The 24,789-nt window shown below is 38.9% G+C and overlaps 1 protein-coding gene across 19 annotated transcripts in view; it reads right to left on the bottom strand.

Annotated features, from left to right (window-relative positions):
- Positions 1-24,789, bottom strand: part of Mcf2 (MCF.2 cell line derived transforming sequence) — a 100,730-nt gene that overhangs the window by 41,891 nt on the left and 34,050 nt on the right. For 5 of the 19 annotated variants that reach the window (XM_075957420.1, XM_075957423.1, XM_075957439.1 and 2 more), the window contains 9 exons: positions 17,078-17,197; positions 16,162-16,278; positions 14,670-14,819; positions 12,148-12,281; positions 11,401-11,515; positions 8,826-8,945; positions 6,205-6,396; positions 4,245-4,436; positions 2,444-2,528 (listed from right to left, as the gene is read on the bottom strand). In XM_075957420.1, coding sequence (XP_075813535.1) covers positions 2,444-2,528; positions 4,245-4,436; positions 6,205-6,396; positions 8,826-8,945; positions 11,401-11,515; positions 12,148-12,281; positions 14,670-14,819; positions 16,162-16,278; positions 17,078-17,197 — 1,225 coding nt within the window. Of the gene's footprint in view, positions 1-753; positions 802-2,356; positions 2,529-4,244; positions 4,437-6,204; positions 6,397-8,825; positions 8,946-11,400; positions 11,516-12,147; positions 12,282-14,669; positions 14,820-16,161; positions 16,279-17,077; positions 17,198-24,789 lie in introns of all 19 variants that reach the window. The other 14 variants (XM_075957421.1, XM_075957438.1, XM_075957436.1 and 11 more) reach the window with 7 other exon arrangements.

The raw sequence follows: 24,789 nt of genomic DNA on the forward strand, positions 1-24,789 counted from the left end.
ACTTGTCTGAAATATGTTATTATATCCTGCATTACCCACAGATAATCAATAGGGTAAATGTTCAGAAGATTCACAGCATAAACGGTGATTTGGTTTCATTTACAAACCATGAAGGATGATGGGAAAAATCGCCTCTACCAGCCATTTATTCATTAAGGTGTCTTCTCCCTCATAAATACACCAAGTAGTCTTAAGCTGAAGCAAATCCAAGCTATTCCCAACAAATATCTGGATATGAGTGGTGTGAGTCTTTAAAGTGAATAAAACCCTGATTCACATTAATTTCACTAAACTCTTTTTAAGATGTATTTTTATTTACTTTGAATTATATCTATGTGAGTGAGTCTATTGGTACCCACAGAGGCCAAAAGAGGGCATTAGATCCCCTGGAATTACAGGTTGTTGTGAGCTGCCATGTGGATGCTGGGAAGTGAACCGGGATACTCTGGAGGAGGAGGGAGTACTCTTAACCACTGAGCCATCTCTCCTGCCTTCTCTCTCTTTCGGTTAAGTGGTAGTTTTATGAAAGAAAATTGACTTTAGAAGCATATTTTATTTTTTACACAGTCATTTTTTAAGGAAAATTCAATGTCAAAAGAGAATAATGGATAGTTGGTATGAAAAAATAGATAAAGTTATTTGAAGGTAGAATTCATGAATGAACTGCTGCTGTTTTTATGTGCCAAACTGGTTTTTCATGTGTACAAACTCATAAACTCTATTGATGATAAGTAATATAATAAAGATGGGTACCTTTTGAAAAAAGTTTACATGCTTGAAAGAAAGAATATCCAACTCCCACTGCAGAAAGAAAGTGTAATGCCATTAAATAAGAATATGAGAAAGAAAGAAAAATGAAATAATACAAAACAAAATTTTCTTTGAATGACTAATGACATGAATGGGCCTTGGACAGCCTGGTCACGAACCAAAGTTGTCTGCTTCAGGAAGACTTAAGCTTTGGGGGGGTCTGCTAAGAAAGGAGATTTAATCAGAAGGAAGAGAGTCCAATTTATTGAGTAATTGTCATTTTCTGTATTCTGTTTCACTTTCTCATTATAATCACCTCTGAAATCAGAAGGTATTTGTCCCTACTTTACAGACAAAGACACTGAGTTAACAGTGGGTAGCTGCCCAAGGTCACACAGCTAAAGTATCCAGAAATCGAACTGATATCTACTTTGTGCTTAGAAATATCAACTGTTGTGTTTAATCAGCTCATTGTGCTACTGTTATTCTTTTACTTTTTTCATTACCTTTGATATTTCCAGTATCTTGGTATGTTTTTTAATATAGTCAACATTATTCATTTACACCATTGCTCACACAGTCTTATTTTGAGTATATGTATGTATTTTGGAATTACTAACCATATAACTTCCATTGCATTTGTAATTTGACCCATGCTGGAGATGAGTTGTATTTATTCATTACCTCTGGTTCAAGCTTCTCTGCATTTCAACGTAGTTTCATACACTAGTAAATTGACTGATTCAATTTAGGTCAAAGAGAGTGAATTTAGTCATATGTTCACCTCTCCTACTAACCTAACTTATACAAAAGATGAAAACTGCTCTCTCCCCAAAAGCTGCAGAGATAGCTCCAAGAAACCCTTGGGGAATTAATTCTTATTTTCGCACTAATTCAACACCTTTATAAGAATTATTATTTTTCCTGTAGAACTTAGAAAGGAATGGGAGAGTACACAATAAAATAGACTTCAAGGAGTAAAACATAAAAATGGAATCTGTAACAAGAAATTACTAACACAAGTGGCATTTACCGACATCAACCTATTATATAAAACACTCGTATGCAAGGATCACATAAGGTGCAGGTATCACAAACTGAACTGGACTTTCGGGTCTATCTTTTGCGTCCTTGGAATCAGCCTGTTGGTTCTCAACTATACTTGGAATACTTTCAAGCTTGAGTTGTACAGTCTGCATTTGAGCCTACAGATTACATAATAATAGCTTACTGGAGTACCAATGAGTATTATGCTTGTAACTACATGTATGCAAATATAAGTTTCATGTCCTTTTCTCTAACTGCCAACAAAAAAAAATTGAAGTCTGATGCCGAAAACTTGTCATACTCATTTCTCAAGCTACAATATTCCATGCTGAGGTGTTCATTATCTGACATAATTCAGTGTTACTACTATGGCTTATGAACATAAAGGAATCTCATTCTGACCTCTGTCTTGTACAACAGCATTTAAACATGCACAAAGAGGCTAAAAGATTTTAAATTTATCAGTATTGAAAAAGAATTTAGTAGATATATCAACTATATCAAAAGAAACAATAGCAAGACCAAAAAAGAAATAAAATGTGAAAACAAGCTACTTTACCATGTTTAGGTGAAAAAAACATTGTTCTGGACCTCATCAAATTTTCAGGTGCAGGTATGACAAACTGAACTGGACTTTCAGATCTACCTTTTGAATTCTTGGAATCAGCCTGTTGGTTCTCAAATATGCTTCGAATACTTTCAAGCTTGAGTTGTACAGTCTGCATTTGAGCCTACGGATTACATAAGAATTCTATAAGCTGGGGCTGGAAACATGGGTCAGCAGTCAAGAACACTGGCTGCTCTTGAAGAGGACCTGGGTTCAAGTCCCAGCACCCACGTGACCACTCAGAGGCATGTGCAATTCTAGTTTTTGAATTATCCAGCATCTTCTTCTAGCTTCTGTATACACCAAGCATTGTACATTGTATACATCTATACACACATGCAGTTAAAACACACACACACACACATATATATATATATATAATAAAATATAAAATTATATGAACTGCTAGGCATAGTAAAGTACATCTTTAATTAAGGCACTAAGGAGACAGAGGTAGGTGAATCTCTGTGAGCTCAAGGCTGGCCTAGTTTACATAGCTAGTTCCAAGTCAGCCAAGGCTGCATAGCCAGGCTTGTCTCAAAAAACATGAAATGAACTAAAATGAAATAAGTCATAAAGACTACTATTAAATTCTTCAGATACAATTTCAAATTTGAATTCCAGGACTGGGGAGATGGCTTAGTCGGTAAAGCGCCTGCTACGTAATCATGGAAACCTGAGTTCAGAACCCGAGCAGTCATATAAAATCCAGGCAAGGCAGGAACTTCTATCACCTCAAGGGTGGGATAGCAGAGACAGGAGTGTCCCTGGAGCTCACTGGCCAGCCATGCTAACTGAATCAACAAGAGCTCCAAGTTCACTGGAGAATGTCTCAGCATAAGGAGAGCAACTAAAAACCATCTTGAGGGTCAACTTTGGGCTCCCACCAGTGTGCACGTGTACATGCCCACACAAGCATGTAGATGCACATGGGTATACATACCCACAAGCATTTAGATGAATACATGTACATACCCACACAAGCATGAACATGCACACATGTACACAACCACACAAACATGTAGAGGTACTGCATACCAAATAAATTAATATGTAGGTATCGAAGCGATATATCTTTAGATTATAGTCTAGAAGAATAATTGTTTTAATTGCTGTTTAAGGACTAGGGAGATGGTTCATTGGGCAAAAAGATTTCTACACAAGAATCCAAAGAACCCATACACAAAGTGGGGCATAGCATGTGAATCTCTGGTCTCTGTATGTCATGCACTCACACGTACATGCACACACACAAATACAAACATATAACACAAACACAGAAACAATTTATTTTGAACTTAAAATATAACTAGGACAAAATTAGGAAAGAAACAGAACAAATTAGTGTATTCTCTATGTAAATATAAAACCAAAGTCCCAATATAAACAAACTGCGGGAAAAATGTATCAATCATAAAACTGGACATAACACTCTACTCCACTTAAGGGCCTCTCTCTGAGGATATAGAACAAAATGTACTTGAAAACTCATAGCACATTTGAAAAACTTAAAAATAATAGAGTCAGACTATAAGAGTCAGCACTCAGTAGGTCAGAGTTCCAGGCCAACCAAGGCTATACATGAAACCCTGTCCCAAGCAAACAAACAAATAATATACAATAATAGACTCAGAGCTCGTGGTGAAAGTTAGTCTTACATATACAGCCCACGCATGCCTTTGGATTCTTTGATACTTGACGGTGGCTCTACTATCATCCCTCAATCCTCTTGAGAGAGGACTGGATATATCCCCACAGCTGACTTTCTATCAGCTGGGGGGTAGTAAACCCTTACCCCATGGTAATTAGTTTGTGTGTCTTTGAATAAAATGTTTCTCACCTTTAATTCAGAAGAAAGGTGCACATCAAATTCATATTGCAAATTCTCAATATCATAATTGATAAAGGGCATAGCCATTTGAAGGAAATTTTGCACATCCTGAAGGGCTTTCTGAGCATCTTCTTTAGTCTGAAACTGATCCATTCCCTGATTAGCCAGGAGGCATTCTCCTTGATCACAGCACTGACGTGCCTGATGAGGAAAATCATGAAAATCAGAGCAGCAAATGTAAGAATGGATAAAGGGGATGTGGGTTTGCCAGTAAAAGAGCTGTCTTGGGCTGGAGAGACAGCTCAGTGGTTAAGAGCACTGGCTGCTCTTCCAGAGGACCCAAGTTCAATTCCCAGCACCCATATGGTGCCTCACAACTGTCTGTAACACCAGTTCCAGGGACCCAACACCCTTACACATATATACATGCAGGGAAAACACCAATGCACATAAAATAAAGATAATTAAATCATTTAAAATGTTGAAAAAAAGGAGCTGTCTATCTTTTTTATTATTACAACTTATTGGAGGGGAGGGGAATGTGAGTGGCTGTGCAAAGCACACGCAGGCCACAACACACATGTAGAAGTTGGAGGACAATTTGGTGGGAGACAGATCTCTCCTTCCAGCAGATGCATTCTTGGATTCGACTCTGGTTATAATGCCCGTCAGCAAGTGCCTTTACTCACTGAACCACCTGTGTGCTGGAGCTTATCTGTCAACAAGAATTGCTTTCCGAGGCCAGCCTTGATGGCACACAATTTGAATCCCAACGCTCAGAAGGCAGACGCAGGTGGATCTCTATGAGCTTGAAGCCAGGTTGGTCTATAGAGTGAGTTCCTAGCCAGCCAGAGCTACATAGTGACACTCTGTTGCCATTAGAAAGAAAAGAAAGAAAGACAGAGGGGGAGGAAGGGGAAAAGAGAGAGAAGGAGGGGGAAGGAGGAAGAGAAAGAAAGGAAGAAAGGAAGGAAGGAAGGAAGGAAGGAAGGAAGGAAGGAAGGAAGGAAGGAAGGAAGGAAGGAAGGAAGGAAGGAAGGAAGGCTTTCAGAGCTGTTAATAAATGGTATCTAGGGTTAGCCCCAGAAGCTCTGATTCAGTAGCGCTAGGCTGCCAGGCAGCCATTCATATTATTAAAGCACTCCACTGATTACTGATGCACAGCCAAGGTTGAGAAGCACTGCATTTATTTCATAACTAGTAATTTCTTCTGCAGCAGGTGTCTGACCATTTTCTCAGTTGCATGTTATTTTCTACAAATCAATAACTGAAATATGAAACTCCTAGTAAAATATGAAGTGTAATAGCAATGCTTAATGATTGCCAAGAACAAGAATAAAGGGTGGGGTTTTTCTGAACCAGAAGAGATGTGCAGATTAGCATGCTTAGTGCAGATGCGATGCTGACAAATGGGACTGCTGTTTACATTCTGCATTGCCATGACCAGGTCTTTTCATTCACTGCTTAATCACAAAAGAGTTCTGACCCACAGGCATGGCAGAAGAATTTTTCAGTCACCAGTTAATTTTTAGTGCCGAACTATGAAATGTGGAAGGAATTTCAGGCTTCTGCAAAACGTCCCCTAGGCTTTTAAGTACTCTAACTGCAGAATAGCACCAAGTTTCGGAGATAGACTTAAAATAGAAAGGAAGCCATCACTGCCATGGTCTCCACATTGAGAGCAGGACAAAATTAGTACTCCACGAAATCTGCCACAAATAGTACATAGAGAGATAGACTGAAATCTATAAGCAGGCTCCGTCCTTAAGACCTCTGGCAAATCTAAATCCAAAGCTATGGCCCCTGACCCCTTACCCTTTGAAGAAAATATACTATAAAATGTATGGCCAAGTATATGGGAATAGGAAAGGTGTAGAGTAAGGCATAAGGGCAAGAATATGAAAATTAGAGAATCCAAGAAGAAAAAAAATGATCTTTCTCGGAAATGAGTCATTTTCCACGCTATTACCTGCTGCAGGAGCTTGTGCATTTTGAAAGTCCTGCTCATCTGTACCCGCTTTGCTCTGATCTCATTAACCAAAATATCAGAAAGGTAGCGAAGCTCATTGCATCTCTGGCAGATTAAATCAAGTGCATAGTGGTGATTTGAGGCAAGCTTGTGGCCATGTAGTATCACAAGCCGGGCCTTGGCTAACAGCTCCTGATTGGAAAGAGGGGAGAAAAGTCAGGACTGGATGATCTCTGCTCTTAGAGCATGGGGGGGGGGGCAAAGAAAAACATCATTAAAGATTACATTTGGCAGGGAAAATAAATCGCCATAAAACATGATGTCATGTCATTTTTCTGCATTCAGTAAAATAGCACACACACACAAACAAAATAAAAACCTCACACTGATAACGATTAGCTACAACTGGCATTAAGCATCAGAAGTGCAAGCATTTCTGGATATAAAATGAAAGTCAACTACACCATTCCACTCAGGATATAGATCGCCTTCTAGTGTGCACAGACATAAAACAGAAGCACATACAGCACCCAGCATAAAGTAAACACCAGCCGAATGAAAGCTAATCCATTTCGATCTTAATTCAAGTTGTTCCTCACCTAAGCGCTCTGGCTGTACCTAAAGTGAATAGCAGAAGGGACTCTCATGACTTCACTTCCGTTCTGTCCACTACTGACTCCCATAGCACAGTGACTGAAACATGGTAGCGACATAATGTTTCCCAAAGCAAAATAAGGCACACTGAAGCCCAGATGAGGCAGTGACTGGCCTTCCTAGCTATTGGGAAACCCACAATTAAAACAGAGTTGCTTTTTTAAAATGTGCCAGACATTCAATCTTACATATGAAAATACCACCGTCCTAGTTAGGTTTAATTGCCAACTTGACACAGCCTAGAGCAGTGGTTCCCAACCTCTGTATCACAACCCCTAGGGGTGCCAAAGAAGCCTTTTGCGGGATTCACTGAAGACAAACAGAAAACATGGGTATTTACATTATTATTCATAACCATTATGAAGTATCAATAAAAATAATTTTATGGTTGGGGGTCACCAGAACGTGAAGAACTGTATTAAAGGTCGCAGCATTAGGAAGATTGAGAACCACTGAACTAGAATGAGCTGAAAGCCTCAGCTGAGGACTTTCCCAGATCGGATTGTCTGGGCATGCTTGTGATTACTAATTGATGGGGAGGCCCCGCCCACTGTGGTCAGTATCCTCCCTAGGCAGGTGGGCCTGAGCTATCTAAACTAGCTGAGGGTGAGCCAGGGAGGAAGGGAGCAACATTCCTCCGTGGGGTTTTCTTCCGGTTTCTGTCCTGGCCTCCCTTAAAGACGGACTATGACCTGGAACTTTAAGCCGAACAAACCTTTTCTTCCTCAAATATGCTTTTGCTCAGCGTGTTTTATCAAAGTAATGGGAAGGAAACCAGAACCACTACTGAATTGGGGGCTTAAAAATGGCAGGTTCTGGGCCATACGTTTAAATCACATTGGAAAAAAAGTATTCAAAACAAATAAAGCCCCTGGCTTCAAAGTCAGGTTGCCCTCTCTGTCCACTCTGTCTGTCGTGGGGAGGTGTCAAGGGCAACACAGCACAGAAAGCCACATGCCTAACTCTTTTACTGGTTACTGCAACTTCCCGACCTCGGCTACCATTTGCACACACTTGTGGTTCAATCATGAGTTCGTTTTCTAAGACTAGATCTATGAAAGCATTGCTTTGCTGTCACATACAAGGCAGGAGAGCAAAGGTAGTTTACTAAGTATTAAAGTCACGAATCTAAGCTCTAGAATTAACAAGAATGCTGGCAACTGCTTTTCCGTAGAGTACATAATAATATCCAGGGCTATACTAAGCACTATCTATACATCTAGAGAAATCCTCACCCATCACTCTCCAAAGAAGGTCATTTTACTTCCAAGTTCTAGAAAAGGGCATTGAAGCCTATAGATCAATTCACCCACGGTCCAACAGCTACTCAGACTGAGAAGAGCTGTCTGTGTGGATCTGGAATTGATTCAACTATGTATAATGAACATTAGACAATCCGTGGTCTTATATCATTCCATAAGTTCCATATACAAAATAACTCTTTTTTGAGGCAGGGTCTCATGTAGAATAGGCTGGCCTAAAACTCGCTATGTATCTGCGGCCCCATTATGTATCATTCTTGATAGACATCTTTTCCTAACGTCTCCAAGACAATCTAATCTCATTGTAGAGCCGTAACTACAACTTACATAATTGTATACAACTACATGATGCATCTGCAATGTTATCCTAGGGCCACACTTAAAAATAGATTTAGGCTGGAGAGATGGCTCAGAGGTTAAGAGCATTGCCTGCTCTTCCAAAGGTCCTGAGTTCAATTCCCGCCAACCACATGGTGGCTCACAACCATCTGTAATGGGGTCTGATGCCCTCTTCTGGCCATACACACAGACAGAATATTGTATAAACAATAAATAAATAAATATTTTAAAAAATAATAAAATAAAAATGGATTTAGGCTAGTATCACTGTGTCAACTATATACTTATGACAGGTTAACTATAATAAGCATGTATATGATGCCCCAGTAAAACATAAACAGAGAAAATACTAAAATGTAATCTTACCTGAGATTTTTCATCCAAGTTCTCTATTTTTTTAAGTCTTTGTTTTATCTGAGTTAAGTTCCCTGTTGCATCACTGAGTTCTCTTTGTTGATTTAATACAAGTTCAATTTTAGTCATAACCTACAAGGAAGATATAAAGGTTTTAAAAGCATGTGAATTATTAAGAATTCACCTTTATGATTAATCTTACTGCAACTTGATATGCCATGTTTTATTGATACTCATTAGAAGCCTTCCCTTTGCTGTATGAAGATGGAAGAGGAGTGGTTTGGGGGCAAAACGGGGCACTGGGAGAGAGGGACTGGAAGGGGAGGATGGGGAGAGAGGCTGCAGGTGGGATATAAAATTAATAGATAAATTTAAAAAGGAGAAAAAAAGAATTCACCTTTAGCAATGATCAGTTACATAAGAAATGCTATTAAACAAGAACGCCAATAGGAGAAAATTAGACATATAGGAAATATGTTCAGCTATTTTGCTCACAGAAATAAATGTAATCTGTTAAGTTATAGCCTCTTAGATATCCATACATACTTAATTATATATAAGATCACTGTGTACATGTGCAGACATATATAGCAGACATACTTCCTTGTGACCTCTGCCCTCAAAACCACGCACAAGAGAGAGAGAGAGAATACAACACACAGACAATAGCAAAAATCATAAGCCATGAAAATTCTAGAAATATATGCATCAAATAAATGAATGAGAAGGGAAAGCCTGCTTTATCGAAGTTCCTATGGTAGATAAATAAATATGGAAAGATTATCACTGAAGGCTGCCAGAAAAAAGACTGAGTCAGAAAAGAATCACCAGATGCTCTACAGACAACGCTGTGCACTCTATGGACAAATCCGAAGAGGAAAGCAGAGACTTTACATCTTCTCCCCACATACTTACTACTGGCTACAAGGAGAGAAAGAGCTGTGAAGCAGTGAAGAAACCCAACAGTGCTCGCACTGGTTAATCCAAATCCGCACCAGCAAAGCGGGATAAGTGGATATTTCTAACCTCTAGATGTGACACCCTGAAAAGAGCACTTCACTTCTGCACTATTCTAGTTGTCTACGTAGACAATCTCATCGCGAAAACACATTAAACAAACTCAAGATGAACAAATTGTACTTCTAAATTGGACTATATTTTTCAAAATATTAACAATGTAAATTTTTTTTTAAATCTAAAAATGTTCTAAATCAGAGCTACAGTACTGAAAACAGCCTGGTATTGGCATAAAAACAGACATGATGACCAATGGAATCAAATAGAAGAATCGGATATTAATCCACACACCTATGAACACCTGATTTTTGAAAAATAAGTAAAAAATATCAAATGGGAAAAAGAAAGCATATTTAACAAGTAGTGCTGGCATAACTGGATTTCAACATGTAGAAAAATGAAAATAGACCCATATCTATCACCATGCACAAAACTCAAGTCCAAATGGATCAAAGACCTCAACATAAAGCCAGCCACAATGAACCTTATAGAAGAGATAGTGGGAAGTATTGGCACAAAAGACTACTTCTTAATATAACCCCAGTAGCACAGACACTGAGAGAAACAATTAATACTTGTGACCTCCTAAAACTGAGAAGCTTCTGTAAAGCAAAGGACATGGTCAACCAGACCAAACGGAAGCCTACAGAATGGGAAAAGATCTTCACCAACCCCACATCAGACAGAGGTCTGATCTCCAAAATATACAAAGACCTCAAGATATTGGTCATCAAAAGAAAAAATAATCAATAAAAATGGAGTACAGACCTAAACAGAGAACTCTCAACAGAGGAATCTAAAGTGGATGAAAGACACTTAAGGAAATGCTCAACATCTTTAGTCTTTAGAGAAATGCAAATCAAAACAACGCTGAGATTCCATCTTACACCTGTCAGGATGGCCAGGATCAAAAACACTGATGACAACTTATGCTGGAGACGTTGTGGGAAAAGGGAACACTCCTGCATTGCTGGTGGGAATGCAAGCTGGTACAGCTCCTTTGGATGTCAGTGTGACGATTTCTCATAAAATTAGGAAACAACCTTCCTCAAGACCCAGTAATATCACTTTTGGGTATATACCCAAAGGCTGCTCAGTCGTCCTGACGGAATTAGAATAAGGATGACAGATAATATAAGGGCCTTGTACTGTCGTTGAATGTAGTGATTCTGATAACTACAATTCTGTAAAACAGTATTCTTACTATAAGAAAAGAATAAAGCATTTAGTAGAAAATAACCATCCCTATGGCATGTGGTATCTAAAGATCAATGGGCATTGTTTCCTTGGAAAAATATCTTATAGCCTGAAAGCACTTTGTATTGAAAATGTTTGAAGGATGAACATGAAAGTAGAGAAAGACTCTGACCCTGTCACACTCGACACGTCAGTGCTTTGTCCCAGTGGAAGAAATGAAGGCTTGGATGCTAGCAGAGCTTTCCTTTGTTCCAAGCCAAGGAACTCGTCTCCTTTATTCTCCCCAGGATGGAAACTGGCATGCTGAAAGCCTGGCCTTCTAACACTCATGAATAAGGGCCTCCATCACAACGAAAGAACTGTTTCAACTGACCTCTTGAAAGTCTTGCTCAAAATTCCACAGTTGCAGATACTGCTCCATTTTTAGCTGATGTTTCTCCCAAAATCCATCAAAAGCAGTTTCCATATCGTGCACTTGAGTCAGCAATCTTAACAAACAAAAGGCAAAGAATTATTTAAAAATAACCATTTGTGGGCCAGGTATGCAGCTAAACCTGGTCAGCTCCTTAAGATTTTAAACACTTCCCACCAACATGATATACTGTTCTGCCATGGGCCCAAAGTGACAGGGTCAAGTGAGCAGAGATTGAAATCTCTGAAACTGTAAGCCAAAATAAATACTTTCTCCATAAAAACAATAAAGAGTTAGTGAATGAATGAATGAATGAATGAATGAATTATAGGCAAAGGCCAAGCCTAGTGGCACACACCTTTAATCTAATACTTAGGAGGCAACGGGATGCAGAGCTCTGGAAGTTTAAGTCCAGTCCAGTTTATATGGAATTTCAGGCCAGCCAGAGCTACATAGTGAGATCTTTTCTCAAAAAAAAATAATTATAGGCAAAAATAGTCTATGACATTATGACACTTGGCTCAGGCAGAGAAAAATCAATGTCTGGGGAACGTAACTCTGCAAGCAAACTAATGTCTGCAGACCAACCCGAGAAGAAGTTCCCAGACTTCCAGAGGTCCAGAAATACTTTCATACCTAACAGCAACAAACAATGTAAAATTCCTAGTTTGAAAATATAAGTACATTTTCAAAGAAGGGAGCGCGTACTTATTAATAGTTTGCCAGTCACCGCTGATGTGCTGAGGACGTTCAAGACTTGAACTGACAGTTTCTCCAGTGTTAGGCACTTTCAGGTTCATGAGCAGAATTTTTCCTTCTTTGGTTACAGCTGTTAAGTCATTCTATATAAAGGAACAACAGGATATGTCAACCAGTTAGTAACCCAAGATGACGGATTTGAAGGGAATATACAGATAGAGAGGATGTATATAGCACAGGAGATACAAGCAATTCTAGCACAGCCTTTGCTTTCACAGTATTTCAGGACCACAGAATCTGCAAGTGTGAGGCTCTGTGGCCAGGGAGATGACTCAGTTGCTTAAAATGCTTACCTCTGAAGCACGAAGGCCTGAGTTCAATATCCAAAACACTTATTTAAAAAAAAAACAGGTGTGATGGTGTACATTTAGAATATGTGTGCCAGGGAGGTAGATCTAAGCAGATCCCTGAGGCTCACTGGTCAGCCAACAGAGCCTACATAGTTCCAGGCTACTAAGAGACCCTGTCCCAGAAAACAAGGTAGGAAGCTGGGAAGATGGTTCAGTGGTTAAGAGCACTGACTACTCTTCCAAAGGACCTGGGTTCAACTCCTAGCACCCACATGGGGGTTCACAACTGTCTACAACTCTAGTTCCAGGGGATCTGACACACTCTTCTCGCCTCCATGGGCATTGCATAAGTATGGTGCACAGACAACAGGCAAGCAAACCATCCATATACATTATGAAACAAAATAACAAACAAAGGCAAAGTGGATGTCAAATGAGAAAGAATAACATCTTCCGGCCTCCACACACATGCACTGGCAAACACAGGGCATAAACACTCACGCAAATGTCAGCTTCAAAGAAGCTACTATCTTACAAACAGACTGGAGTCCCCAGCTGGCAAATTAGACATTACAGACAGAAGCACCAATCATGCTGTTTTGAGCTTCTTGCTACAGACAGTATTGGTTAGAAAGTTCTAACCAATCTTGTTCTATTCTGATAATATTTTTAATGTGCTCAGATCAAACCATATTAACACAATAACAACTACAATATCAGAAATCGTAAAGTTACAAAGCATATTTAATGCATATTCAGAAAAAAATCACATATGTTTCTTAATAATCATTATTACCAATCACTTTGTGACTTAAATCTTATTTTAGTTCACATGTGAGTTTAAGTAAGCACATGCTTGGGACATCTATAAACACAGATGTTCATCAGATATCTGAATGAGCCAAGATTTCCTTCGAAGGGTCAAAACAACTTACAAAGTTATGAGCAGATATTTGGCATAAAGAATAGGTAGTGTGGTAGAAAGGAAAAGATATGAGGCCCTAAGTTTAATTCCCAGCACCAAAAGAAATAATAAATAAAGAAAAATCACACTAATATTAATAAACCACAACTATGTGCTAAAAATCTATTGCATGTATACTACATATTTCTCTCATTACATCATCCCTACAGCTGCATAAAAATTAGTTGTGCAAGCCAAGCCATGAGTGGTATCACATGCTTATACCTGGTGAAAGCATGAGAATCAGTAGTTCAAGGACACCCACAGCTGTGTGCTTAAAATCAGTCTAGGCTACAAGAAAGTCTGTCTCAAAGAACAACTACAAAATAATCATGAATCATCGTTAGCATCATCATATTGCATACCGGGTTTTGCTTCTAGATTATGATGCAAACATTTGGTTTCTCACATCTTCATTTAAACATTGCACCTGATATAGAACTTAAAACTGACAAGGAACCCAACATGCATTTTATGGGTGAGGGAGACAAATACTACACTCAGCTGTCTGATTTCCCTTGACCAAATTTTCCTGCATTTTGAGGAAAGTGCCTCTAAAAGTCAAACTGCCAGAACTGCTCCTCTTCTACTGAAGGCAGAACTAAGTAGAACAAAGTCAATTCCCCCTGGGGGGGTGGGGGGAATTGGAAAGATGTCTCAAGAGATGCACAAGCATCTCTTGTGGAGGACCCAGGTTCAGCTCTTAGCACCCACATGGTAGCAGGCAATCACCTAAACTCCAGTTTCAGGGGATCCGATGCCTTCTTCTGGTATCTATAGGCACTAGGCTCACATGTGGGGTACTGACATACATAGAAGCAAAATACCGAAACATATAAAGTCAAAATAAAAGAAAAAATATTTTGAATGTACCTTCCCTCTTCCCTATGTAAAACGAACACATTAAACTCCTTCCTGAAACAATAAATACCACATGGCAGGATGTGATGGTGCATACCTGTAACCCCATAACTCAGGAGGTTGAGAGAAAAGGATTCCAAGACTGAGGTCACCTTGCGCTATATAGTGATTTCTAGGTCACCCTGAGCTACATAGTGAGAACCTAGCTCACAAACCACCAAGGACATAGGATTGCAATTTAGTGACAGATTTTGCCTAACACTCAGGAGGCCCTGGATTCCATTCTTAATTCAACACAAAAAGACTTCAAGGAGCAGGATAATAGGGTAAAATCTGTGTGTTCTAAACAGACATACCTTCAACATCTGATACCTCTCAGCACGAACTGCCAGAATCTCCTGTATTGCAGGAATATCTTCTGGTAGCTCTGTCTCAGCAAGCTCTGTTCCAAAGGATTGCAACATCTGAGCCACTTCCTTCACTGTAAGAGCGAACTTTTCTATAGCCTGTAAAAAGCCAGAGGATCTTTGATGGAAACTCTTAACATACCAAAATTTGATCAGTAATGTGTATTGCTCTATATATGGGAATAGACAACAGACATGTATGCTACAAACTTTACTAGGAAACATTGGCACTACCCCTGACAATTAATGCTGCTAACTCTGCATCTAAACCCCCAAGAGACTAAAAAGCAGACTTGAAATCTTTGAATGTGTATTTCTACATATCTGGACTCAGTCCCTGGACACTCACAGAAACTCTTTCTAAAAGATGCCATGTGCTGAGTACTTTGCTGTATGGCCTTGAACATCAGTTCCCTTAGCAAACTCAGCACTTAACAAAACTGCTTTCTAATAAGTTCACTTCTAAAGAGACATGAGACCAGCAATGTCAATCAACATTTATTAGTGTTTGTGATCAGCACTCCACAAAACATGATGATCGAAGGAGCCGGAAAGCAAGTGGTCACAATAGTTCATTGCAGGTACTGCCAAAGATCTGAAGTTGTTATCCCAAAGGTGCTGTTGCTCTAAAATGGCAAAGAAGGCTGCACTATTTTGTTTCCAAAATCAGTGCCTCACGGGAACACAGGGGCAATGCAGACACAATATAAACCATCTGTTTGGCAGGTATTTCAAGAGATTTGCTCTTTCATTTAAGGCAAGGCACTGCTCACTCTTAATGGTTCAACACCTGAATTGCTGAATGAACCTACCAAACACACGGTTTGAATGAGGACTAGGAAATGTGACCCTGGTTTATTGGTTATCATTATTTTCTTCAGAAGAGTTCTCATATCGTGAGATTGTAAGTCAAGACACTTAAATCACAGGCTTTATTCTACGTGGGAGGCCACAGCCCTTACCTCTGACAAATCTAATAACTTTGGGAGTGCCACTAGGCTGCAATGAATATACTTGCACTTTCTGAGGATCTCCATATACCAAGCAGCGAGTCATTTTGTATTCATTATCTCCCAAGATCCCTATTAGGTAACATATTATCAATCTCATTTTGTAGATAGAAAAAAGACTTGGAGAGGTGATATATATTGTCCAAGATCTAAGTGCTAGGATTTGAACCCAAAGCCTTTGTTTCTTTTTTTCTACATGATCACAGGAAGGGGTAGGCAGAGATTCCTCTGCTTTTTCCTTAGGTCTCTCCTTCAGTTGCCATCCTTAGTGACTCTTCATCATTTCTAGAAATATCTTTGAAAAGAAAACCAAAAATGTTGAATGATATATGTATTTGAAAAGTAGGAGACCCAATATTGCTTTTCCCAAGTAGGAAAATTTCTAGATAGAATGAAGGATAGGCTCTACAGTAAGGGCAGAAGCAACATACATTTCTGAAGATGATCCATTCACTGTGGCAGTACTGCAAGGTGCCGCCTAACTCAGGGGTTAATTGCTTGTCATCAATGTATGTCAGCAAATCACTAACTGAGCTCAGCATAACAACCTATGTAAATAAGCAAGAAAGACACTGTTAACTGCCCTTCATGACAGCCCTCCATCAGACTGCAAAAGGAATTTCAGTAAACACTTAGCAGAGAATCATCCAGTTTAAAAACTTCAAGCAGTTCTTTCCTGTGCATGCCCCTCCCCTGGATGCATTAACCATCTTCAGATAACAACAGTTTTTATTTACAGAACATTTCTATCAACCAATATTAGCTTCTACAGAAACCCAAACACCCTAATTCTTCTTTATCTAAAAGGTTTCATTATTAATGAGCAATCTTGAACACACATATACATGCAAATGTGTGCACACGCGCACATGCACACACACACACACACAGAATTTCTGTGCTCAGAACACAGCAAAAGGACTTTACGTAGTAAGTTACAATTCAGGTATTAAATTTTATGAGCACTCTATTTAAAACAATAAAACCTAGCAAAGACTTATTTTCAAAATAAAAACCATGGTACTCCGGGCTAGCTAAGGATCATGGTGTTTCAGATATATAAACCATATAATGTTCACAGAAAATAAAAATTCCTAAGTGTACACACAGATATATACATACATCTATAACATATAACACATATTTTTCAAAAGGCATTGCCTTGTTATAAGTTGCCTGAACTAGTCCTTTTTAATAGTAGAAGCAGATGGCTGAAAGACATTTCAGAATTGAATTTTTGAGAGACAAATTTTACTTAAGTGTTACATGGACACATGCAAAACAAACAGTATAAGATACAGAACACATAAGCATTAGGAGGACCAGAGAGTCAAGCAATAATCTTACTGGTAGTTTCACCATAAAATCCTCCTGGCTAAATCGAAATCCAATGTCCGTGAAAGTCCTCTGAAGAAAACTGGTAGGGCGTAAAACCAGGACTAAGTGTAAGCTCCCGGGGAAAGAGGCCTATAGCAAGAAAGAACAAAAGAGTGAGCTGGGACACAATTGACACAACAAACTCCCAACTGAGCACAAATCAGAAGACATGTCATTGGAGGAAGCAAACTTCAAAGTTACAGAAGTCAATAAAAGGCCAACCTGTTTAAGTGACTGATGATAATATCTGAAAACATGGAAATAGACATAAGAATGACATAGGGCTATTGGGCTATCCTTATAATGTTGCCAGTGTGGAATTTTCTAACAGGACACAAGCAGATCCTAACCTGCAAAGAATTAGGCTCTAAAGCTGTATCTTGAAATTAGTTTACTGTTTCTGATGTTTTCTTTCTTTTTAATTGATATATTAATATTAGGCTTATTCTTGTCAGAAACGACTATAATTTGATACATACATATAATATGTGATGATCACATCATTAATTAGCATATCTTTCACCCCAAACATTAGCATTTCTGTATCAGGAACTTTCAAACTCTTCTACTTATCTCATAATTACAGAGTGAAATTAACCCTGCCTCATAGGACACCAGAACTACTTCCTCCTCTTTAACTGTGCACCTAATATCAGCCTCATTATGTCTCTCTGTCTCTCCCTTCCCCTCCCTATACTAAGAGACTCCTAGTCTATGTTCCATTTCCAAGTGATCAGCTTTCGTAGCTTCTACCAATGAGGGAAAATATGAAACTGGCTGTTTTTCTGTGCCTGGCTCATTTTACTCAATAACATTTCCATCTCCAGTTCCATCCATGTTATCAAAAACAATGGATGCTATGTCATAGTTTTATAGCATGTATACATTTTTAAAGATTTATTTATTATGCATACAGTACTCTGCCTACATGTCTGCCTGCATGCCAGAAGAAGACACCAGATCTCAATATAGGTGATTGTAAGCCACCATGTGGGTGCTGGGAATTGAACTCAGGACCTCTGGAAGAGCAGCCAGTGCTCTCAACCTCTCAGCCATCTCTCCAGTCCTCAACAGTTTATCTTTTAATCCATGGATGGATATGTTGCATGGTTCCACACACTGCCTATTATTGATAATGTTGCAATCAACATGGATATGCAGGCATTCCTTTACGATACTCATTTTAATTTCTTTGGACATCAGTGAGATTGTTGGATTATATGCTAATTGCATTCCCAATTTTTGTGAAGAAACTGTTCTCCAATAATGATACTGATTCTCATTCCTACCATGTACAAGGCAGCTCTCCTGTCTTCATCTTTGTCAGCATGCTACTTTTGGTCTTTTGCATGTTAGCCATTCTAGCCGTATTGTGATTTGTGATGCTGATCATGTATATACACCTGTTTGATATTTGTAAAACTTCTTTTAAGAAATGTTATTCATACCATTTACCAATTTTTAATTAGACAGGGAGGTTTTTGTTTTGTTTGGCTATTGAGGTTGTTTTTTTTTAATACTCTAGGTATTAACCCCTTAATGAACAAACAGTTTAAAAATATTATTTCTGTTATGTAGACTATCCCTGCATTGTGTTTATTGTTTCCTTTTTGTACAGAAGTTCTTTTCATTAATTTAATCCTGTTTGCCTATTTATCTTATGCTTTGGGGCCCATATTTATAAATACAGCACAGATCTGAAGAACCCACTTTTGTTAAAGTAAAATAAGAAAGGAAGGACTCGAACCCCCTAAAACTGGTTTCAAGCCAGTTTTATATATATATATATATATATATATATATATATATATATATATATATATATATATATATATATGTTTCAGTGATACCATTTCATTTAAGAATGCTTCCTATATTTTTTGCGAGTGTTAATAGTTTCATAGTTTTGAGATTTTGTATTTAGGTGCTTGATCCAATTTGATTTATTTTTTAATGTTGAAAGATAGGAAGCTAGTTTTGTTCATATATGTACATCTCCACTACCATTTATTATATATGCCCTTGGTTCTTTTTGATGAAAACTGGTTGAAAATAAATTTCTGGGTTCTGTTCCACTCCATTGGTTTATGTTCCTGCCTTTATGTCACAAAATTGCTGAATTTGAAGTCAAATTGTATTTATTTCCTGTAAAAATGAAAACAGATAATGGAGCAGCCAAATGGCTCAGTAGGTAAAGGCATTTGCTATGCAAGCCTGGTGACCTGAGTTCCATCCCCAGAACCCACATGAAGTTGGAAGGAGAGAACTGACTCCACAGAGTTGCCAGTGCCTCACATACAAACACATATTATGCACATACACACCATAATAATAATAAATTTTATAAGAAAATTTAAAAACAGAATAAGGAGGCAAGTCCTTGGGATAACCGAAAAAAAGCAAAGGGAGCTAAAATATTATCTATCTATACTAAACAACTGATGTAAACTGTACCATAAAATCACGTTTTTGTTTTTATCCAAGGAAGTCTTATTTTCATTGCTATGTGAACACTCCATGCATTTAAATAAAAGATTATCAAGCACATACAGGCATTGAGAATACACAAATTAATTAAATGCTGTCCCTTCCAAGAAAATGACAGTTTAATAACTGAGTTTATTAGTAATCAACACAGCATGGTAAGCCAAAAAATAAAAGAATTAGAATAATATACACAGGAAACAATATCACAAAAGTTATGAAACATGAGAGGACCAAATAGCCTTTAAGAAAAAAGAGAAATTAATTGAATCAAAATGACATCCAAATTTTTTCAGTATTTCCCCAGCTTCTAGAAAAAAAAAAGTCTGGCACATAGTAGGGCAGTTCTAGCTTTTAGTTCTGTAGCTGTGATAAGTATTCTGACTAAAAGTGATGTGGGGTTAGAGTTCAGTTTATAATGCCAGGTTATACAGTCCATCATGTGAAGAACTCAAAGCCAAAAGAATATGCGGGAACTGCTCACATTCACAGTCAAGCACAGAGAAGAAATGGATGCACCTAAGGGCTTGGTACTCAGCTCACCTTCTCCTCTCTTAAACAGTTCAGAATCAGCTGCCAAGGGGATAGTGGTGTCTAAAGTGAGCATGGTTTTCCCCCATTGACGATCAAAACAGTCTTCCATACGTCAACAGGATCTTTATAATTCCTCATTGAGACCCTCTTCCTAGAGGATTACAGATTGTGTCAAATTGACAAGGCCAACTGTAATCTCTTGGTCTGGTCTGTCACCTGGGTACCCTGTCCCTTTAAAAGACAAGCCCCGCCCACTTCCACCAAAGCAAATACCTCCCCCCCTTTCTCTCTCTCCTTCTAGAGAGGTAGCTTCAGACTCTCTCTCTTCTCCTCCTCCTTCTCCCCTTCTCTCCCTTTTTCCCTCCATATAAAATAAACTTTATAGTTCAGCTCTCTCTTCCTGGCATATCTATCTGTTTCTCTCCCACCAAGGCCTCAGGCCACCAGCCAGGAGACCCACCAAGGACTTGGGTGACCCCTGCTGCCCCTTGTGGGACCAGTACCCCATCATCTCTTCATAAATGATAACACCAACCATCACAGCAGTGAAAAATACTTGCTACGGAAAGAAATTCCAAAACAAAAGAACAGGGACTACAATGCAAGATTGGCTATAAAAAGAAACAGCATGGCCCAATATTATATCACCACATATTAAATGTGTACTCTATGTCAAATATTTAGCCAGTCCTTATAGGTCCACTTTACCATAGTTCAGTGAATGAGTTAAGTTGCCCTTTTTACAAATAAGGTGAAGCTCAGAGTGTGCTTAAGCATAACCTATGAAGCCTTGTCTTATACTAAGCCTTGTCTTATACTGGCCTTAGTCATTGAACTACCCCACCTCTTGAAGATGCCCTATCAAGAAAGGTAGAGGAAAAGGACTACGAAGGGACAAGATGTTGGAGAGGCAGACAAAAACCATAACAGGAGCTAGTCTGATGTTTTCCCCCTTAGAAGTTAAGGAAATCAATCTTTTGAGTACTAGAGCACCATGGTCAGACATATTTTATTTTATTTTAAAATTTGATGTGGTTCTAGGAATTAAACCCAAAGCTAAATACAAGTGCCCTACCATGGCACTACAATCCTAGCCACGTCCTCTTAGATCTCATGAGCCTTGAGAAAGAACCGAATTCAGATACAAGGAGAACCAGATTTGCGGCGGCCTTGTAGAAAGGTACAGTAATCCAACAGTCAGATCCTCAACCAGAGCAAAAGTAGCAAGAGTCATGGCAAAATCCAGGAAGTAGCATCATTTAATCATAATGATTAAGTGTACTTGATGAGATAGAGGGACTCAGTGAAATCCATTCCAAGGTTTGAGATTTGAGTAACCCAGATGGGAACAAAAAAATAAGCATGCTTTATGAAGGAACGCAAGATTCTGTTTTTTTTTTTTCTATAGATGCTGTGTTTGGAAGAGCCAGGAAGGCATTCTCATGATTTCTATAAGACAGTTCTCTGCATCTGCTTCCATCAGTTACTAAATGAAGGTTCTAGGGTGACAACTAGGGTAGTCACCAATCTCATCTCAGGAGAAGGCCAGTCAGATACTCTCTCCATTATTGCTAGGCATTTTAGAAGGCCTTTCTCAGCCTTGATGCAGGGGGGAGGGGATTGGTCCTGCTCAACTTAACAACTTGCCAGGCTTTGTTGACTCCCTGTGGGAGGCCTTACCTTTTCTGAGGAGTGGATGGGGGTGGAGTAGGAGGAAGAGTGGAAGGGAGAGAGGGAGGAGGGGAGGAAGAGGGAACTGTGGTTGGTATGTAAAATGAATAAAAAATTTAATAAAAAAAAGATAGCTCTCCGTAGGGAAGGAGAGAGAAAAGGTCTCATTTGGGAGTGCAGTCATCAACATCAAGAGGGAACATTAAAGTATAGCAAAGCAAACTATACAGAAATGTTTCAAGTATACTCATTTTAAGAATAATACAGTACCTGCGATTGAACAAAGCTACAAAAACAAAATCAACAATGAGTTTATGAGAACTTCTTGTACCCCTGTTCAATTTAGTTCTGCAGTTAAAGGTACTCTAAACAATAAAGTCTATAAAAAAAGAAAATAATAACATTATTGATACAAAACCTAAATCTCAGGACTGGCAAATAAGTCAGTGGGAAAAAGCACTGGTTACATTTCCGGAGGACCAAAATCTGGTTTCCAGCACTTAAGTCAGATGGCTCACAACCATTTGTAAGTCCAGTCCCAAGGGATCTGTCATCTTCTTCTGTCCTCCTAAGGTCCTGCAGTACTGCATGCACGTGGTGCACAGAAGTAGTTTCTGACACTCATAAACATAAAAACAAAATCTTCAAAAAACTTTAAGGCCAGCTTGATCTACTTAGGAAGCTCCAGACCACTCAGAGCTATATAGTGAGACCCTGTCTAAAAAGAGAGGGGGAAGGGAGAGAGAGATGAGAGGAGGATGGAACAAAGGGGGAGAGAGAGGGGAGAGGAGAGGGGAGGAGAGGAAAGGAGAGGGAAGAAAGGGAGGGGAGAGGAGAGGAGAGGGAAGAGAGGGAGGGGAGAGGAGAGGAGAGAAAAGAAAAAACTGGCTCAATGATTAAGAGCACTGGCTGTTCTCCCAAAGGACCTAAGTTCAGTCCTCACCATCCATATCAAACATCTTACAGGTGTCTATAACTCAAGTTCCAGGGACTCTGGTCTGTGTATGCACGCACACACACACACACACATATACACATGCACGCACACACACAATTAAAATATATAAAATATTTAAAAATGAAATAAAATAAAAACACATGTATTGGGTAGAGACTTGATTTCTTGTTTCTCTTGAAAAATCAAAGACTGGACAGCACTTGGGCCCATTTTCCCAACCTGATAACACTTGCCTGAGGCTGACTGCTTAGTACCCCATTTTTGGACACTCTTTTGTTCACTACAGTGCTCACCACTTCCACTTCCTGTTCCTCCTCAACATAAAGGAAGTATGCTGGTAGGCATTTGCTACCATTTAGGCTAGATATTACCAAATCCTCACTTCTTCCTCATGCACGGTTTATGGACTGAACTGTAAACTGATTCTTGTACCATCCCCTTTATGTTTCTCCAAATTTTTCTTGTTGATAGAGTCTAGTTTTTCAGGTCAACTAGGGTTTTAATTCTGTTGGATACTTGATAAAATCTCTGAGTACAAGTTTCTTACTGCTGCTATAAGGCAACACTATTCACTGCTGTGCTTCTGGGGGTCAGAAGGCCAAGATTAGCATCACTGGACTAAAAGCAAGGCATTCATTCCAGGCTGCTTTCCTTCTCCATGCTCTAGATAAGAATCTATTACCTTGACATTTTCAGTTTCTAGGGACTGCCCATCACCTCTTTGGTTTATGGCCTTGCAATTGTTTTGACCTCAGCTTCTGTCATTCCCTCTTCTCTGAAGTTTTCTTCACTTCCTTTCCTTTTTTTTTATGATACTCAGGATAGAACCCAAGGCCTCACACATGCAAGATAAGATCTCTACTACTGAGCTAAACCACAATTCCTCTCTCTTTTGATAATAAAGATCCTTGTGATTATACAAGTCCTACCTTGAAAATTTGGGATAATCTCCCAATCTCAACACTACTTTTATTATCAATGACAGAGTCTTGTGTATCCCAAATTGGCTTTGAATTTTGTGCCTCAAACTTCTGATCCTCCTGCCTCTAACTCCCTAATAAAGGCATGTGCTACCACATCTATTTCAAGTTGCAGCTCTGAGTGTAACCAGGATGTTGTGCATGCTAAACAGGCAGTCTACCAACTGGGCTACAATCCTAGCCTCCTCAAGATTCTTCATCACATCACGTCCATCCTTTTACCATAGCCTATTCATAGGTTTGGGGAATTGGGTCATAGACATATAGAAATTGATTATTCTGTTCACTGTACTCAGTTTCTCCAGCTGTTAAATGAAGATGGAAATAGCACCTCTTCACATTAAGAACTTAGCAGAGTGTTTTAATAATGTTCACTGTGAGTATGAGTCTCAGGATAAGCCTTTAATAAATATTAATAGTCCTACCCTTGCACCCTTGAAGCTTAGAGAAGTCCTGAAAGAAAAGTCTATTAAAATATACCTGCTTTATATGTAATTTTTGCTTGGTTGCTTGTTTCTTAAAGAGTGTATGTGCTGGGAATGTATGGTGCTCTGCTAGCAGGCATGAGGTCACAGGTTCATTGACCAGCATGTAACAACAGAAACATAAGCTGAAAATAGAGGGTCTGTGAAAAGTATTTGCATAAGGTTGGAAATTCACTTTGTACGGGACAATTTGCAAGCACCTGTTCATGGCTGATTAGGACAATCTAGGATTAAAAACTCACTGCATTTGACTTGCCTGTGAACATGGAAGATATAACTAAAATGCCTCGTCTGAACTGTTATGCTTCCATTTCATAAAACAAATAACTGGTAAATCAGATGAACTACTTAATGCGACTCATTTGTTGAGTAGCTGCATAAATGAGATTAGCTATTGCTTAGCATAATTTCAGAATCATTCTGTAGTGAAAAACACCACAAGTGTAACTCTATAAGCAGTAAAGGAACTACTCATATTTTGAATGTACATTTCCCTTTAAAATGATGTTTAGGAAGTTCCTTTACATCAGCACTATACTGAAAAAATCCTAAGCAGAACTTCACGTTTCT

Source organism: Microtus pennsylvanicus, chromosome X (assembly GCF_037038515.1).
Source record: "Microtus pennsylvanicus isolate mMicPen1 chromosome X, mMicPen1.hap1, whole genome shotgun sequence".
NCBI lineage: Eukaryota > Metazoa > Chordata > Mammalia > Rodentia > Cricetidae > Microtus > Microtus pennsylvanicus.